This window comes from Polypterus senegalus, chromosome 8 (genome assembly GCF_016835505.1).
Source record: "Polypterus senegalus isolate Bchr_013 chromosome 8, ASM1683550v1, whole genome shotgun sequence".
Taxonomy (NCBI): domain Eukaryota; kingdom Metazoa; phylum Chordata; class Cladistia; order Polypteriformes; family Polypteridae; genus Polypterus; species Polypterus senegalus.
The window spans coordinates 16397393-16418301 of NC_053161.1; the positions used below are offsets into that span (position 1 = coordinate 16397393).

The window sequence follows — 20909 nt, forward strand, 5'->3', positions numbered from 1 at the left end:
GGAATAGGGAAAAGGTGGAGGCTTTCAAAGGGGAAGACTGGAAGTGAGCTCATAAGGGTCTTCAACCATAGGCTAGGAGCCGGCAAGGTCTTCTTCCATAGGCTTGGACCCGGAAGTGACGTCAAGAGGGCTAGGTGGAATCTCCTGTGAATGGTCTGCAGGAAAGGGAGAAAAAGAGTCAGGGCACTCTGCCACATCCTGGTCTGATTCAGAATTGCCCTTACTCAAGCCCTTTAGCTGCCTCCCATGCGCATGTGTATGACAATAGGTTAATTTTTAAACATTTTTGTTAATCAGATGTTGAGTATAGCAAAGAATGGGAATTCCATCCAGTAAAAACACAGCATGTATTCACTTATGTTGAAGAAAAAAAAATAAATAATATATATATATATATATATATATGTATGTGTATATATATACAGTGGTACCTCAGTATAAGTCTGCTTTGGAATAAGTCCAACTTGGTATACGTCCTGTTTAGAGGCAAAATATTTTGCTTGGTATACGACCTTTGTTTGGAATACGACTCGTGTGCTAGAACTACACGTGTGGTATACCGGGCGAGCGCCTTCAAAAAAAAAAAGTTTTAACCTGTACAGTAATCCCTCACTATATCACGCTTCGACTTTCGCAGCTTCACTCTATCGTGGATTTTATATGAAAGCATAACTAAATATATAATACGGATTTTTCGCTGCTTCGCGGGTTCTGTGGACAATGTGTCTTTTTACTTCCTGTACATGCTTCCTCAGTTGGTTTGCCCAGTTGATTTCATACAAGGGACGCTATTGGCGGATGACTGAGAAGCTAACCAATCAGAGCACGCAGTTAAGTTCTCCTGACTGAGAAGGTAACCAATCAGAGCACGCAGTTAAGTTCCTGCTTGCTGAATGCAGTGTTAACCAGGAAGTCTTGTCTCGCTCATTCAGCATCAACGTGTTTCGCTGTGTAAAGAGTTAACTTTTGTGCTCTTTTGTGTTTATCTTTGTGCATAGTCAAGCCCTTCATTATGGCTCCGAAACGATCTGCTACTGCTTCAGGGGCCTTGCCCAAGTGCAAACGGAAGATGTTAATGATTGCGAAAAGGTAAGCGTTTTGGATTTGTTGAAGGCTACGATTCTTTTATTTAAAAAGTAGGAAAGGAATATAAGATCTACGGCCGCAGTGTCCTTTTAACCAGGGTGCAAAACAAGTTGTAAGTGGATGTAATAAGGCAGTAGTCTGGATGGAATCTGCTTTAGGGATTTGGATTGAAGACTGCCAGAAGAAGAACAACGACAGTGCTTCACATTTGCCTGAAGAGGCTCCTTTGGAAGAGCTGTAACGCTCTCCTTTGTTGTGCAGTAAAATTAAACTCATTGTTATCGGACAAGTCATTTTCATTTATTTCATCTAATTGCTTTTGTATTTATGTATTTTAGTATTAAGCAGTGTTTAAATTATTTTATACTACCCCATCAATGTATAATATGCCAGTAACAAAAGGATTTTTTTTTCATGGGAACGAATTAATCATTTTCCCATTATTTCTTATGGGAAAAATTTGTTTGGTGTAAGTCCTGTTTGGTATAAGTCCAAGGATCTGGAACGGATTAAGGACATATACCAAGGCCCCAGTGTGTGTGTATATATATATATATATATATATTTTTATATATATATATTTATATATATATATTTATATATATATATATATATATATTTTATATATATATATTTATATATATATATATATTTATATATATATATATATATATATATATTTATATATTTATATATATATATATTTATTATTATATATATATATATATACTAGCAGAATACAGCCATGCAGCGGAGAAGTAGTGTGTTAAAGAAGGTACGAAAAGAAAAGGAAAAATTTGAAAACAAGCGTAACTTGATTGTTAATGTAATTGTTTTGTCATTGATATGAGTGTTGTTCTCATATCTATCTATCTATATATATATATATACAGTATATGTTGTTTTCATATCTATCTATATATATATATCTCTATCTATCTGTCTATCTATCTATCTATATATATATACTGTATATGTTGTTCTCATATCTATCTATATATATATATATGTTGTTTTCATATCTATCTATCTATCTATCTATCTATCTATCTATCTATCTATCTATCTATCTATCTATATATATATATATATATATATATATATATATATATATATACAGTGGTGTGAAAAACTATTTGCCCCTTCCTGATTTCTTATTCTTTTGCATGTTTGTCACACAAAATGTTTCTGATCATCAAACACATTTAACCATTAGTCAAATATAACACAAGTAAACACAAAATGCAGTTTTTAAATGATGGTTTTATTATTTAGGGAGAAAAAAAATCCAAACCTACATGGCCCTGTGTGAAAAAGTAATTGCCCCCTTGTTCAAAAATCACCTAACTGTAGTGTATCACACCTGAGTTCAATTTCCGTAGTCACCCCCAGGCCTGATTACTGCCACACCTGTTTCAATCAAGAAATCACTTAAATAGGAGCTGCCTGACACAGAGAAGTAGACCAAAAGCACCTCAAAAGCTAGACATCATGCCAAGATCCAAAGAAATTCAGGAACAAATGAGAACAGAAGTAATTGAGATCTATCTGTCTGGTAAAGGTTATAAAGCCATTTCTAAAGCTTTGGGACTCCAGCGAACCACAGTGAGAGCCATTATCCACAAATGGCAAAAACATGGAACAGTGGTGAACCTTCCCAGGAGTGGCCAGCCGACCAAAATTACCCCAAGAGCACAGAGACGACTCATCCGAGAGGTCACAAAAGACCCCAGGACAACGTCTAAAGAACTGCAGGCCTCACTTGCCTCAATTAAGGTCAGTGTTCATGACTCCACCATAAGAAAGAGACTGGGCAAAAACGGCCTGCATGGCGGATTTCCAAGGCGCAAAACCACTGTTAACAAAAAGAACATTAGGGCTCGTCTCAATTTTGCTAAGAAACATCTCAATGATTGCCAAGACTTTTGGGAAAATACCTTGTGGACTGAGGAGACAAAAGTTGAACTTTTTGGAAGGTAAATGTCCCGTTACATCTGGCGTAAAAGGAACACAGCATTTCAGAAAAGAACATCATACCAACAGTAAAATATGGTGGTGGTAGTGTGATGGTCTGGGGTTGTTTTGCTGCTTCAGGACCTGGAAGGCTTGCTGTGATAGATGGAACTATGAATTCTACTGTCTACCAAAAAATCCTGAAGGAGAATGTCCAGCCATCTGTTCGTCAACTCAAGCTGAAGCGATCTTGGGTGCTACAACAGGACAATGACCCAAAACACACAAGCAAATCCACCTCTGAATGGCTGAAGAAAAACAAAATGAAGACTTTGGAGTGGCCTAGTCAAAGTCCTGACCTGAATCCAATTGAGATGCTATGGCATGACCTTAAAAAGGCGGTTCATGCTAGAAAACCCTCAAATAAAGCTGAATTACAACAATTCTACAAAGATGAGTGGGCCAAAATTCCTCCAGAGCGCTGTAAAAGACTCATTGCAAGTTATCACAAACGCTTGATTGCAGTTATTGCTGCTAAGGGTGGCCCAACCAGTTATTAGGTTCAGGGGGCAATTACTTTTTCACACAGGGCCATGTAGGTTTGGATTTTTTCTCCCTAAATAATAAAAACCATCATTTAAAAACTGCATTTTGTGTTTACTTGTGTTATATTTGACTAATGGTTAAATGTGTTTGATGATCAGAAACATTTTGTGTGACAAACATGCAAAAGAATAAGAAATCAGGAAGGGGGCAAATAGTTTTTCACACCACTGTATATATATACCCGCGCTTGGCAGCGGAGAAGTAGTGTGTTAAAGAAGGAAAGAGAAAGAAAAGGAAACATTTTGAAAATAACGTAACATGATTGTCAATGTAATTGTTTTGTCACTGTTATGAGTGTCGCTGTGATATATATATATATATGGCAAAATACCCACGCTTCGCAGCGATGTCATGTGTTAAAGAAGTTATGAAAAAGAAAAGGAAACATTTTAAAAATAATGTAACATGATTGTCAAAGTAATTGTTTTGTGTATTTGGCGGCAGCGTCACAAAGTTTTTTTCGTCTAACTGCATCAGAAAATGTACCACAACGTCTGACACGCCTCCTTTTTAGTGTTTTCTCACAGCTTGGATTGCTGCTGTCATATATATATACACACACACACACACACACACACACACACACACACATACATATATATATACACATACATATCTTCATATCTACATATCTATATACATATCTACATATACACATATATATATATACATACATACCTATCTACATCATATATACACACACATAAATACATACACACACACAAATTATATATATGTGTGTATGTATGTATGTGTGTGTGTGTGTGTGTGTGTGTGTGTGTGTGTGTGTATGTGTATATATATATATATATATATATATAATGTAGATAGGGGTGTGTGTGTGTTATATATATATATATATATATATACACATACATACATATATATACACATACATATACTTGTGTGTATGTTTGTATGTGTCTATATGTGTGTGTATAGCTTTGGTCACTGAGTGCAAGGGAAAAATAATAAAATATAGTCTATAACAGTAAAACATTAACGTTTTAAGAAGTACAGGTACATTGAGCACTACTGGAGTGGTTTCAGGTAAACTACATTTTAAAGACTGTGTAACACAACAGGTAAGTAACTAACAGCAGCTAAAATGTATATGGATCATCTCTCGGTAGTAGATCCCTTTTGAAAGGCGCTACACGACGGCTGTGGTATAGAAATTACATTTTCTATGTGAACGTTCAAATTTGTGCCTGTGGTAATGTGCCTTACCGGCATTTAAAGAAAATTAGTTTTGTGTCCTCTGCAGTGTTAAGAGAGAAAGGCTTTGGTTTGGGATAAAAGGAAAAAAGGTGTAAAGAAAGGAAAGTTGCCTTTTTCTTTTATATAGTATAGAGAGATGTGTTCGCTGACGTTATGATCGCTTTGTGTAGACTGGTGAGACGTCCCCGCCATTAATCAGCTGTGATGGCACTGTCAGTCCTCCACTCGTGTGCGTGTTTCATAATCCGAGGTGAGGACCTCATAATCGTATACGTGCAAAAGAAAGTGTGAATCGCCTTAATATTATTTTTCCGTGGTGTAGAAAAGGGGTCCCGTGTTTGCACTTGTCTGGGCTATAGCGCAGGGGGAGGATGAAAAAAATTAAAAGTGCTCACTTTGACTTAAGGCAGAAGCGCACAGCTATGCACGCGCGCTGGCTGCTCGACTTTTGCTGGGCAGGAGACCACAGTTTTTGCAGACACGTTCATGATATCAAAAGTCTCAGCGCTCTTTGGAGGTCATTCATATATTATATATATAGCAAAATCCCCGCGTCTCGCAGCGGAGAAGTAGTGTGTTAAAGAAGTAATGAAAAAGAAAAGGAAACATTTTAATAATAACGTAACATGATTGACATTGTCATGAGTGTTGCTGTCATATATATGCCTGCCTAAATAAGTCACCCTCGCTTTGCTCTTACTTTATTTACCGTTCATTTAATCATGGCTATTGGCGGAAAAATTATAAAATGGAAGGAGGATGGCTTTACCAAAACAATTATTGATGGCGAATCGATTATTCATAAAGCTTGAATTGGTGATGTTTTTCTGTGTTAACCTCATATTTTTTCAGACTTCTTCTCAAACTAAGGTGGTGCGAGGGTAAAATGAATCGGGATGCGCTGATCAATGTAATCGTGTACAGTACCAGGAAATCATGCATTGACAAAAGCTCCCTTTGCTTGTAATGCAAAGTGTGATTAAATGCATTATTTTTAACGTTATGGAGCACATGCATCGAAGCTTCTCAGCTGTGCTTGTGCTAAGAAAAGGAAAGATTTTAAAAATAACGTAACACGATTGTCAGTGTGACCTTTTGTAAGTAGTGCCTGGAGGATTCAGTGTGGAGAAACTCTATAGAGACAGTGTGTGTATTAACTTGTGGATTTTTCTGTGAGTATTTGGTGGCAGTCTGACAAAGTTGCTTCGGAAGACGGCATTAGCCGCGGAGCTCAGCTTAGACCGAAATTAGATGAATGGGAGGGGAGATGATGACGTGACTCCCCCACCCGCCTTAACTGTCAATCCCCACAAACACAGTCTCGGAATTTGCATAAGCACACCCCTTCACCTACAATTTTAACTTAGTTATAAAGTGATCAAAACTCTCGTTTATATCCTCGTCCTCTCATTAAACTTGTATCCCGCATTACCTGTGGGCATGTGAAACGCCAGCGGTAGCCTGTCTATGAACTTAATTTAAAGTTTAGGTTTACACCTTGCTTTCTTTCCGAGGCAGCAACACTCATGAATATGGTAGTATATGTCACTCGCTCGCTTCTTATTGTTTTTCGCTGCCTTCTCAATTATATAATGCATGTTTTCTTAAGCGCTTTTTGCAGGTCTTCCTGGTTTTCTACGCACTGTGTTGACAATCAGTTCACGTGATTACGTGGGAGGCGTGATGATGTCACACGAAACTCCGCCCTTCCAGCTCAACTCCATTACAGTTAATGGAGAAAAATACCTTCCAGTTATGACCATTAGGCGTAGAATTTCGAAATGAAACCTGCCCAACTTTTGTAAGTAAGCTGTAAGGAATGAGCCTGCCAAATTTCAGCCTTCTACCTACACGGGAAGTTGGAGAATTAGTGATGAGTGAGTGAGTGAGTGAGGGCTTTGCCTTTTATTAGTATAGATTTATTTATATATATATTTATTTATATATATATATTTATATATATATATATATTTATATATATATATATTTATATTTATATATATTTATATTTATATATATTTATATATATATTTATATTTATATATATATATATTTATATATATATTTATATTTATATATATATATATATATTTATATATATATTTATATTTATATTTATATATTTATATATAAGCAAAATACCATGATTCGCATCGGAGAAGTAGTATGTTAAAGAAGTAATGAAAAAGAAAAGGAAACATTTTGAAAATAACGTAACATGATTGTCAAAGTAATTGTTTTGTGTATTTGGCGGCAGCGTCACAAAGTTGTTTTCGTCAAGCTGCATCAGAAAATGTACCACGACGTCTGACACACCTCCTTTTTAGTGTTTTCTCACAGCTTGGATTGCTGCTGTCATAATCGGTTTGAGTCTACATATACAGTGGAAGCGCGGTATACGTCCTTAATCCGTTCCAGACCCTTTGACTTATACCAAACAGGACGTATACCAAACAAATTTTTCCCATAAGAAATAATGGGAAAATGATTAATCTGTTCCCATGAAAAAAAATCCTATTGCTATTGGCATATTATACATTGATGGGGTTGTATAAAATAATTTAAACACTGCTTAATACTAAAATACATAAATACAAAAGCAATTAGATGAAATAAATGAAAATTTTACCTCACTTTACTTTTAATAACATCTTTGTTTTTCACAATCGTAGATACCGTCGTTCTCGGCAAACAGTATGCAACAGCCATGTCCCGGATACACATGCCACCTTCATACTTTTCAACAATCAATTCAAATTTACATGAAAAAAACACAAAATCATGTTGTGACGATGCAGGTTTGCTGTATGTTCCCATCTGCTGCCGGGGAGCCCTTGAATCCTACACCGTCGGTAATGTGCCTCGCTGCTAACCTCATCGGTAACAACAAAGCAAGGGATGGTGAAAAGTGCAAAGTGCTTTTATTAAAACAATTAACAAAACAAGGTGTTCAAATTAAAGTGCAGTCTCCAAAGTTTCAATAAATAATCCATAAAATCAGAAGTGAAACGTGGAGGTTAAAAACAATAGAAAAAAGTCTTCTTAAAAACAATGAAGTTAAAAGCAGGAAGCTTTCTTTAAAAAAAAAACAAACAAGAAGCCCGGTGCCTGCTTCCCAACTGGGGAGTCGCCCCACTTGCAGCTGACCTTCGCACTGCCTGCTTCAGCCACTACATTCATGCGCGCTCTCACTCGCTCTCTCTCTTTCTCTCTCTCTCGTCCCTTCTTTCTTTTTACTTCCCGTTCAAGCCAACTCGCGCTTCTGTTTATCAAGATAAGCAGCCCTCTCTCTCTCACTCACTCAACCTCCTGTCTTTTTTTTCTTTTTACTCCCCTTCTAGCTGACTCGCGCTTCTGTTTATCAAGATAAGCAGTCCCAGGAACAATCATGAATGCGGACGGCCCCTCACAAGTGCACTTTGGTGAGAAACGCCCACATCGCTAATCGCCCTGACAACCTTCAGCCACATAACCACCACGCCCCTCACCAAGCTGCTGAGCGCGGTGAATATTTATTTTAAAGCTGGACTTTGACAGGAGCTGTGGACCCGCTATATCACACACAGTTCACAGTTCAAAGTTCACAGAGAGTTATAGTGCGGGATGTTCACTGAATGCTAGCAACTGGCGCACTTACGCTCATGGGCAGTCGTAGCTTTGTCTCGAGAGAGGTAAACAAGGTTGGCACGCGAGTCGTATTAGAAACAAAGGTCGTATACCAAGAAAATTTTTTTGTGTCCAAACAGGACGTATACCAAGTTGGACTTATTCCAAAGCAGACTTATTTACCACTGTGTATATATATATATATATATATATATATATATATATATATATATATATATATATACACACACACACACACTACAGTATATATATATATACAGTATATATATACACATGTAAATACATATACATATATATACACACACACACACACAAATTATATATGCATATATATACACACACACATTCATACACACACACAAATTATATATGTATATATATATATAAACACACACACAGATATATTTATGTGTATATATATATATATATATATATATATATATATATATATGTATGTGTCTATATGTGTGTGTATAATTTTGGTCATTGAGTGCAAGGGAAAAAAAATGTAATCTATAAGTTATTAAACAGTAAAACATTAAAGTTTACGTAACGTTACGATACATTGAGCACTACTGGAGTGGTTTCGGGTAAACTACATTTCAAAGACGGTATAACACAACAGGTAAGTAGTACTAACAGCAGCTAAAATGTATATGGATCATCTCTCAGTAGTTGATCCCTTTTGAAAGGCGCTTCACGACGGCTGTGGTATGGAAATTACATTTTCTATGTGAACGTCCAAATTCGTCACAGCTATGCGCACATGCCGGCTGCTTGACTTTAATAGTATTTTTGCAGGGCAGGAGACACCACTTTTTGCAGACACATTCACATGATCAAAAGTGTCTGCGCTCTTTGGAGGTCATTCATATATATATATAAATATATATATATATATATATATATATATATATATATATATATATATAATTACGTGGGAGGCATGATGATGTGAGACGCAAGACGCATCTCCGCTCCCCACGGCCATCGTGTTGCAGTCTATTACAGTATATGGATGAAAAAATAGGTTCCAGTTATGACCATTACGTGTAGAATTTCGAAATGAAACCTGCCTAACGTTTGTAAGTAAGCTGTAAGGAATGAGCCTGCCAAAATTCACCCTTCTACCTACATGGGAAGTTGGAGAATGAGTTAGTGAGTCAGTCAGTCAGTGAGTCAGTGAGGGCTTTGCCTTTTATTAGTATAGATATATATAGAGATGTGTGTGTGTGTGTGTGTGTGTGTGTATATATATATATATATATATATATATATATATATATATATATATATATATATATGCCAGCAACACTCATGACAATGACAAAGCAATTACATTGTCAATCATGTTACGTTATTATTAAAATGTTTCCTTTTCTTCATTACTTCTTTAACACACTACTTCTCCGCTGTGAAGCACGGGTATTTTGCTAGTTAATAATAAATCAGTTAACAATCAAATTTACTAAGCGGCTGTTCTAACTTTTTTTCTAAAATTGGTATAATTTGGTGTTATGTTTCAAAATTTCAAATTTGTATTTTTTAACTAATGAAGTCAACGTAAAATGTCAAAAAATATTGCATCAGGATAAGAAAATACAGACATATCCTCATCCTTTGCATGTTTAAATATGAAAATAGTATCCTATCTCTTTTTGATTACACTAGAATTTACATGATTGTGTTCAGCTGGGTTAATTCCTGGAAATAGAGCTGTTGAAGGTTGTTCTGCTGACAGATCTGCCTCAAAGCCACAATGATGACAGAATCACTACAATAACAAAAAGCAATGACACATAATAATTTTATACTTAGCTTGTATGAGAACATTTTTTTAATACACAGTGCTCAGCAAGCCGTTTCGTGTGGCCACCATAGAATAAAGGGTTGGTGAATATTGCTTTTGCGGTTAGGACGCAATCTCTCTTGTGCTATCTTTCACATTTTGCTGAATCTTCACAATACACTTGCTGTTGGCTTGTCCATGTGCATTTAAGCATGCAGAGGGTTTGAGTATGGAAGTTTTTTGGAGGGCCAAAATTCAATAGTACCAGTGTTGAGAATATCAGTATTTTTTTTGGTGCTGCAGCATATCTGCCATTTCCAAAACCCACTATGTGGTAAAATCTTGTTTGTACTTTTAAGCTGATAAGGTTTATGTTCAATAAACCAATAAAATTAAAAGGGAAAATGCATAATAAAAGGGAATAGTGAACAATGTAACATAAATAAATAATAATATTTTAACTATTATTTTACTAAGTAGAAAATAAATATCCTATCTTATACAACATATATTTTTGTAAGAAGGTTATTTATGAGTTCAAAACTTATTAAATATAGAGACCAAAGTGATTCAGGCAATATTAATTGATCTTCTGTACTGCCAACATTGTATTACTAAAACAAAATTATAAATATTTTGTTACACATTAAACATTAATTAAAAAGTCATTCTGCACTTTGCACACACAGTTTATGTAGTATCACATTTATGATATCATATAGGAAATTGGTAATAGAAAAAGTAAGCTACCTGGAGTTTTGTACCTTTTTTTCCTCTTTTTTTGTTCTAAAAGTAATCATAGCATAGCTTAGTCACTCAAATAGTACTTTATTTGACTCAGGGAGAAATGTAACCATTGAAAAAATGTACAGTATAAGCAAAGTGATATTCTTCAATATATTTCTTTACACTAGATATTACCTGTACTTCCAAATGTTTTGAGAATGGTTAGGCAGAACAAAATTAATAAGTTTTACTTTTCTAGCCTATTTTGATTTTCTTTTCTTCAAACAAATTGAATAAAATGTTATACTTATTGGTTACCCTGTCCTTAACACATGCTGTAAACAACTGTGCTTCCAAGAATAGTTTATTTTGAAATTTAGTCTTTTCTGTAACAGGTTTCCTTAGTAGGCTGTGCAGCTCCTCCTAGTGGTCAAAACATACTACTCAACTACTCTACAGTATAATCATTTTGGTTTGCCAAAACCATCTATTACTATGTTTTCATTCACTATCTGTGTTTTGTACATACATTTGTAGGACAAATATACACAGTAGTCTTTCAGTCTCCTTGCTGGTTAAAAATAATGCCAATTTATTATAATGAGATTTATTGTGAGCTGAAAAATTATGGTTCATCAATTAGTCTGCAGATAGAAACATAGTACAAATAAACCTGCTGGATTATAAATGAAGATAAGCAGTTTTTTCATAGACAGTATGAAATTAAATATACATGGTGGTTTGCATGAAACAAAATCATAGAAAATTAAGTCAAACCTTCCTAAATAGTTTTAGTTAGTCTTGGGTTTGGTTTAGTAGTGTATTAAATGTGGGAGTATGGTTTTACTTTTCCAGGTTTCTCTTCAATTTTGGATTAACATGTTTTTAACCTTTTTATTGTGGAATATTTGTTAGACTATAGTTTAATGATTTTCCAATTTTGTTTAGTGTTTATTTGTGTCGGATATTGAAGATATCTGGTGATTTTGAAACATTTTTGTACATTTCCTCAAACATGTTCTTTATATTCAGATTTCTGACTTGGCACACTCTTTCATCTTTATTTTGAATCTTTCTTTTCAAAATCTCAGCCATAGTTTAATTGACTTGAATACTGATGCAAACTTGATTAATAAACTGGAATTTTATACTTGTAAATATTTATAAATATCTGTAAATTATAATTGAAAATGTTTTAAATGTTACAAACAACAGGTTTAACATATAACAGAATAACTGTTTTTATGACAGAAAATGTTCCCCTGTTCTGTCTGACCACTTGTTAGATCAGTAATAGTTAAATGTTAAATCTGAGAACAAAATTGGGTTCCTCTCTAAAAGATCTTAAATAAATTTTAATCTAAAAGTGTTTGAAATAAACAAAACATAATAATTTTATTATAATCACTTATTAATTATAAATCGTGTGGCTAGAAGGGCACGCTTCAGCGCCCCAAACCTGACACAGACAGACACAGGCACCAGTTCATTAACACATAGACTTTTTTTTCGTTTGGTGGGAAACTCTTCCTTAAAGAAGTGTTTTCCACAGCTCAGTACAAAGGCACAATATTAAAGCTGCACACAGCAACTCTTTCTCCTCTTCCTCTCTCTACCACTGCCTCCATCACTCGTCCCAGCAAGCTTGGTCTCCTTCCTCCTGTATTTGGTTCCTGGAGCTGCAGCAACAAGCTTCTTTTATGTGATACCTGGAAGTACTTCTGGTGTCCCGTAAGCATGGTTTGGAAGCACTTTTGGATGAGGTGGGAGCCTGACAAAGTAGGGACCCCCTGTCCCTGTAGCACCTGCTGGAAGCATTCCCCGAACCCAACAGGGCTGAGTCCACAAACTTCAAATTCCAAGCATGCCCTGTGGACATACATGGTGCTGTAGCAACCCCGGGGGGCTGCCACCTAGTGATTTAGGGGAGATAATGCCATGTGGGGCGGCACGGTGGCGCAGTGGTAGCGCTGCTGCCTCGCAGTTAGGAGACCCGGGTTCGCTTCCTGGGTCCTCCCTGCGGAGTTTGCATGTTCTCCCGTGTCTGCGTGGGTTTCCTCCGGCGCTCCGGTTTCCTCCCACAATCCAAAGACATGCAGGTTAGGTGGATTGGCGATTCTAAATTGGACCTAGTGTGTGCTTGGTGTGTGGGTGTGTTTGTGTGTGTCCTGCGGTGGGTTGGCACCCTGCCCAGGATTGGTTCCTGCCTTGTGCCCTGTGTTGGCTGGGATTGGCTCCAGCAGACCCCCGTGACCCTGTATTCGGATTCAGCGGGTTAGAAAATGGATGGATGGATGGATGCCATGTGTATGCTCTCTCCCCCAGTCCTTCAGTTTTAAAGGTGTCCCAGCCGGGTAAGGGTGCTGGCTGTACATCGCAATCTGTTATATACTCAATTGTGCCTTCAGTTAGTCACACACTGGCAGAACTTGAAAATGTTACTTGCAAATGACAGCTTTCACTATACTTTACATGTCCCTTTTAAGAAGGGTAATGAACCAAGACAATGGTTTTGTAAAAGAAAGTCGGGATGTATTTTTTTCCACCAAAAACCAAATATGTCAAAGTAAAAGTAATATCTATCCCAGTCAACAGAACAGGTCTCCTTCTGTTAAAATTGCAAAAATTGTAAATGTTTACATAAGTAAATAGTAATATTGAATCAATAAATTAAATACCTAGTTGACAAAGCTAGGACCCTCCTGCAGCAGTAATGCCCCTAGCTGAAATAAGAAGCGTTTATCCACATATGGGTGCCAGAAATGAACTCTCTCCCAAAAAGAAAGCAGAAAATATCTCACTGTTACCCCCTGGAGTTTCCCAGTACTCCCATCTCAGGCCGATTGAGAAGAGTAAACTGTTGCAATACAAATGAATGTTTAAAATTGTTAGTCCTATGTAAATATATGTTGCCATGAGGTAAATGTAGACCAATAGTGTACTACTTTCACAATAAATTATAAACTTTCATGCACAAGCAAAATACTTATAAAAGTCCCTTGTTAATTGATATTTGGAGAATATATCCAGTAGTGCAGCGTTTCTCAACCTTTAAGTATTTGCGACCCGAGTTTTCATAACAGTTTTAATCGCGCCTCCCTAACGTTTTTTTGAAAGCTCACTAATACCAATTTGTTCTTTTTTAATGTATATAATATCATAGATGCATATTTTATTATACCTACTTAACTTTTATTGACATTTATCTAACTCTAGATTTATTTTTCTAGTATCAAAATGTAGTTTAAGTTAATTTGTTTTGGTTTCAATAGATGTATTTTTCATATTTTCGATTCTTGCTTTCTTTTTTCACATCTTTGCGCCCCCTTTTTTGTTACTTTTGCGCCCCCCTAGGGGGCCCGCCACAGATTGAGAACCACTGCAGTAGTGATAACAGGAGAAAACAAAGCATCCCAAAGGGCCTGCAAACATTGCTGCCAAATGTGATGAGATATTTTAGCTGTTTTTTGCTTATCTGCCCTCTCATTGATTACTTCAGGTTCTATGTATGGATAGTTCTAAATTGAATATGATTCATCCTTCCTATCAACAGAGTACTTGATTTTAATAGACTCTTTTTTTTTTTTTTTACTTTAACACGGTGCAAACCAAAATGAACCCAAATTCTTTACTTAAACATATATAGATCATTAGCTATAGGAATTTCTGTAGAAGTGTTAACGATTGTGAAGAGAATCTTTTAGAATATCAAAGGAATACATTTTTAGAAAGCAAATATCTTTAAAATGCATTGTTTTTATATTCCTAAAGGTGGTACACCTCAGTGTATCCATGATATAATAATGATAGTTGTTGAAGTGGTCTACTGTAGCAATTTCTTTTGTTTCCCAGCTTCTATAACCTAGGGTTGTGTGATTCCCTCCATTTAGCATCAGATTTATGCCTTTTTAGAAAGTACGTGATAAGCACTTTATTTCTAAAGCTCCCATTATATTCCACACATTTTTTTTACACAAATACATTTGTTAAGTACTTTAATTTCTTTTCAGTATAAAGTACAGTGATCCCTCGCTATATCGCGCTTCAACTTTCGTGGCTTCACTCCATTGCAGATTTTAAATGCAAGCATATCTAAATATATATCACGGATTTTTCGCTGGTTTGCAGATTTCTGCGGACAATGGATCTTTTAATTTATGGCACATGCTTCCTCATTTGGTTTGCCCAGTTGATTTTATACAAGGGACGTTATTGGCAGATGGCTGAGAAGCTACCCAATCTGAGCACATATTACATAATAAATAAAACTCCTCAATGATATACAGTATGATGTGCTTCCCATACTTGAAAGCCCGAACAGCATGTATTGATTTTTGATTGTTTGCTTTTTCTCTCTCTCTCTCACTCTCTCTGACATTCTCTGCTCCTGATGGAGGGGGTGTGAGCAGAGGGGCTATTCAAACACTGGCCTAGAGGATACGGACGCTCCTCTAAAAAATGCTGAAAGACTACCTTCACATTGCTCCCTTCCTTGCAGCTGTTTTCTCCGGCGGTGCTTCGCATACTTAAAAGCCTGAACAGCCCTATTGATTTTTGATTGTTTGCTTTTCGCTGTCTGTCTCTCTGTCTCTCTCTCTTTCTCTGACATTCTCTGCTCCTGATGTGCACTCCTTTGAAGAGGAAGCTATGTTTGCATTATTTTAATTGTGGGATGGAACTGTCATCTCTGTCTTGTCATGGAGCACAATTTAAACTTTTGACTAAAGGGTGTTATTTCATGTCCAGATGGCTCTAATAATGTTAAAAAACGTATTTAGAAGGTCGTAAACAGGTTTTCTATGCTCTAACTTCGAAAATATTCGATCTATAAATAAAGAATCCTACATTGTGGAAATTCATTTATCGCGGTAGAGTCTGGAATGAATTAACCGCGATAAACGAGGGGTTTACTCTAGTAGGAGCACCCTAGTCTTGGTCAAGATACATGGAGCAGGTGAGGAACCGCTATAACATCTTAGATACGTAGAGAAAAAAGAGGAAGCTTCAAAGAGGCAATTTTCAAGTCTTGTCTTGGAATGTGAATCACAGTAAGTTTCAAAGAAGGAAAGAACACTTAAATTTAAGCTAATTTCATTTTCATAGTTATACTTGAATTTGCCAGTGGCTTTTCCTCACTGTCTAGTCATCTTTTTCCCAAAAGCTGTATATGCCCAGGGATTGTGAAAAGAACAGGCATGCAACATTAGCATATAGGTCCAAGTAAACATTGAGTAGCTTAATATTGCATGTTACTTGTGCACATTACAGCATTTAACATGGAGCATGCGTTAATGTGAGCATCATGAGATCAAAAATACTCTACTTAAAATGTATATCAAGATGAACACTTAAAGCATAATAGACAATTTTAGAAGATAAAGAAAAAGGAAGGGTTGTAAGTTTAGAGTTAAATACAGTAACAGAAGGGACAGATCTGATGCTATGAGGTAAGCTGTTCTACAATCTTGGTGAAGTGATTACAAATGTACAGTCACCCTTTTTTTTAAATCATGATCATAGACCAGGAAAGTGGAGCTGACTGGACGATCCTAATGATATACAAAAAGAATTTAGGTTAAGAAGATCAGTAATATAAGAATGGGCCAGCCCATTTATTGCTTTACAAAAACTGTAAAATTTGAAAGTGTATCCTATAAGCAGACAAGGAACCAATGAAGGGATACCACAACTGGGGCAATGTGATCCATCTTTTTAGTTACAATCATTAAGTCTAGATGCTGCCTTTTGTATTGACTGTAAGCAAGATATAAACAACTGACAGATTCCTATACACTGAGAATTACAATAATCTAGCCTGAATTCTACCAAAGCATTGATAACTGTCTCTTAGTCTTGAAAAGAGTGTGATGGCTGAATTTTTGCAATAGTTATAATCTGGAAGAAACTATTCTTAACAACAGAGTTAATTTGTTTATCTAATTTAAGGTCTACGTCAAAAAATCACCCCAAGATTTCTGGTTTGTGTTTTAGCATATTGTGACATCTTTCCTAATTTTTATTTGACAATCAATATGTTTTTAAGATGGAAATTAAAGCACCTCTGATTTTTTTCATTAAACTGGAAAAAGCTATTAGTTATCCAACATTTTATTTCTTTAAGACAATCAGTGGGAATCTTGAGCAAACTCATGTCATTTGGGTTTAAGGAGAGATAATGCTGTGTATCATTGGCACAGCAATGAAAAGTGATGTTATATTGTCAAATGATATCTCTCAACAGAAGCATATAAACAGAAAAATCCATAGGTCCTACAGTGGAACCCTGAGGAACTCCACAGGGGACAACAATAGAAGAGGAGAAATAAACAATATTAATTGAAAAAATGATGTTTCAAATATGAATAGAAACAATGAAGTGCTTTACCCTGAATTCTTACTCTGTGCTCAAGGTAATCAAAGACTATGTTATAGTCAATAGTGTCAAAAGCAGCTTTGAGGTCCAGTATAACTAAAATAACATAATCACTAAAGTCAACAGCATGTAGAAGATTGTCACCTTCAAAAGGATAAATTATGTGCTGTGAAGTGCTGTAAAAGCCATGTAGTCAATTGCTGAGAAATAGAAACTCTTTCTAGGATTGTAGGCAAAAAGATCAATTTGTAAAAGGCCGAGAACTATCAAAAGAATTAATATCAAGACCTTGTTTTTTAAGCAAAGGCCAAACCACCTAATATTTAAAACATGCCGGAATAGTGTCAGAAAGTAAACATGAGTTTATAATATGCTGAATACTTGTACCAATTATATCCAATGTCTCTTTTAAGAGATGAGGAGGAATAATATCAACAGGAGATGATGCAGGCTGTAGGCTTCATGCTAATTACAATTTCTTTTAATAAAGACAGAGAGATGGGCTCAGACTGATTAAATAACAGAACAGGTGGAATAAAGAAGGGGATCAGAAACAGAGGATGAGATATGATCTGTAATTTTATCAATCTTCTCTATAAAACAATTTTCAAAAACCCTTACAGGATTTATTAGACACAATGAGACTTTGCTAGGCGTGGTATGTGAAATTGTCCTTTCATGCTGGGTGCTGCCTGTCTCTGGCTGAGTTTCCAAACCAATTGTTCCTTCAGTATTCTTTACATCCTTGAATGTGCAAACTGAACGTAACAGTTTAATGATTGGACTTGTAGGTCATCATCTGTATTAAAAAGAGTACTTCCTGTTGTGTTCTTTTTTTTTACACTTCTTGTCAAAGCTCTTCCCATTTACCACATGCCAGTGCAGAGGTATGAAAAAGTCAAGTACCTTTGCTCCATTTAAGGGTAGCCACAGTAATCTTTAAAAAAAAAAAAGATTTTTTACCAACATCCACAAAGACATGCATTAGATTTGAAGGAAGCCTATAGATGCTCCTTCCACTTTGTGGAAAGCAATCCAGTAGTAAGATGGTCCTGTTTCAAAGAAGCACAGAATTCTGGTGCTAAATGAAAAGATATGTATGTAGAAAATCTATTTTTTTTTTCTTTTCAGTTTTGCCTCACACTGACCAATGAACACCTCGGTACCTGATTTGCAGTATAGAGTTTGAGTCATGTTATCTACATATTCTTTCTGTGATATTGTGACTTATCCTTTATCAGCTCAAAGCCATTTAGTTCTACACTTGATGTGTTTCCATTTCAACATTTCAATTTAGGTAGTTCATAGCCAATATATTTTGATGAGCAGCAGGTGGTTACAGGGTTTCATTTTATTTAGTTTTTAAATCTATATGGTTTATAGATGATGGCAATGTCAAACGGCCTGGCATATCTCCAGCATCCTGTCATGGTCTCATGGATAACTTTACCTGTGTTGTGTTTTGATTTTGCTTTTTTGACCTGGTTTTCAGGTTTCTTGCTGTTTCTTTTTGACTTGTCCTTTGTTTCTGTAGTAGACTTTAATAAGGTAGGATTGACTTTTTGGTTTTAAACATTCTGACTTGGCTTTCATTTCCTGATCCTTAATGAAAAAGAAATATCTCTGTCTTTTCTCTGAAAGCAGATACAACAAAAACAAAGAGACTAACAGATTTTTATTTAATATAACATTATCATTCTCCAGACACTTAACAGAAGTAAAGAAATAAGCAAATAAATGTTGTTATAAGATAGAATGGTTAAATATAAATCAAGGCTTCCACTGTGTAATGCACTAGTGAGGCATCTGGAGTTCTATGTGCAGTTTTGGTCACCTTATTCAAAGAAAAAAAAACATAGCGGCTCTTGAGGCTACATGAAGAAGAGCAACCGTGTTTGTTACTGGACTAAAATCCATGTCATTTTCTGGCAGAATAAAAAATTCAGCTTCTTTATTTTTAAACAGAGATGGCTAAACAGGGACCTAATCCATATCTTTAGGATTCACAAAGAAATGAGAAAAGTTTATCTGGTGGAATTCTTTCAGTGATCTGGATGGTTTTTGGGACGCCTTAGCTATTTGTTAATCCATCATTTTCTTCTGGTTAGCTAAATCTTCCTCTTTCATTTGTCTGACCCTTCATGATCTAATGATTCCAATGTCTTTCAGTACATAGTGGCAATTTAAAGATAAGTGCTTGGGACAAAATTACAGTTATCAAACAAATTATGGCATAGTGTCCCGATATAAATAATTCTTATGGTGTGTATCCAGAAGCATGTTGTTTCTCACAAAAGATATGTCATAGTTTTGCACTTGAAAGAACATAGAAATGAGAGTTTTTTGTAATGCTTGCTGTTCAGATAAATTATGTTATGCTTACTGATTTCAAGTACTTGCCTACAATTTTCTTTTCATATCTTTCTTTTTCTAGCACATCTTCCAAGAGCATTCACCCAGCTTGTCCAGCAGAAAACAGAAAAACGCTGTATAAAGCTTATTTTGTGTGTGTGTATGTGTTGATTGCATTTACTGAAGATAAAAAATAAGTATGGATTTTCTGACACAATTGCCAATCGAATCCAACAGCAAAACTATCTTCATTGCTTTGCTTCTGGTCTTTGTAGCTCTTCTTTACTGGTAGGTACTGTATGTATGCTTGCAATGAGAGCAATTATTTTTATATTCTTCTTTTTACTCCTTAATTTAATGCATAAAAATATGCATATTTATTTCTTTTGTGCCTTTTAAAAATTGTAAATTGTAATTTGCAGTATTAATATTTGGTGCTTTACTGCATTTAATCAGTATGCACTGTACATTATTTTGTAACAAAACTGAGTAACTTACAAGCATGTACATTTCTCTGTTAATGTTTTCACTTTACTGACTATTTTCTTACAGTAAATTCTATCAGATCTTCAGGTAAAAAACTGAGTAAATTTTATTCTAAGTAAATAAATAGGACTGAAACGTGATTCTCATTTATTTTATTTATTTAAAAAGTTAAAAGCAATTACACAGTGCCTAAATGTGAAAAATTAATTGTCTTTGACCTAACTGGTTATGCTGCTTTTTGTAGTTATATGTTTCTTTTATTTATATTTAAATCTTTCATAGCAGTGTAAAGAGGTTTGTCATACTCCTTCTTGCCCAGCTATCATAAGTCAGTGACATGTGTGGACTTTCATACTCATCACAACTTCACTTTTTCATTTTAAAACACAATATTACTTTTTCTTCAGTTATTTCAATGTATACATGCTTGTGTTGTTTTGCTATGTGATACAGCTAAACTTCATCTGCAACTCACAGATAGAAGGCTTATTTTCTCCTGAGAAATTCTCTGGTATAGTAACAAGTTCATGGTTCTTTCGGTGGTACCAATATGTCCTTGCCCATTATAGTAGTTAATTTTTGCTAGCCTAACCCATTCCAACTTTTTGCTTTCACTGAGTAAGTAAGTCTACACTTTCTTGCTTGCATGGTTTGTTATGGAAAGACAAAATTATGTTTTCATTGCCTTCC

The 20909-nt window shown here is 35.5% G+C and overlaps 1 protein-coding gene across 2 annotated transcripts in view; it reads left to right on the top strand.

The window, feature by feature from the left end:
• The window catches only part of tbxas1 (thromboxane A synthase 1 (platelet)), a 306119-nt gene that overhangs the window by 15960 nt on the left and 269250 nt on the right, over positions 1–20909 (top strand). For both annotated transcript variants that reach the window (XM_039760829.1, XM_039760828.1), the window contains exon 2: positions 19816–20021. In XM_039760829.1, coding sequence (XP_039616763.1) covers positions 19933–20021 — 89 coding nt within the window. In that variant the 5' untranslated portion in view covers positions 19816–19932. The remainder of the gene's footprint in view (positions 1–19815; positions 20022–20909) is intronic.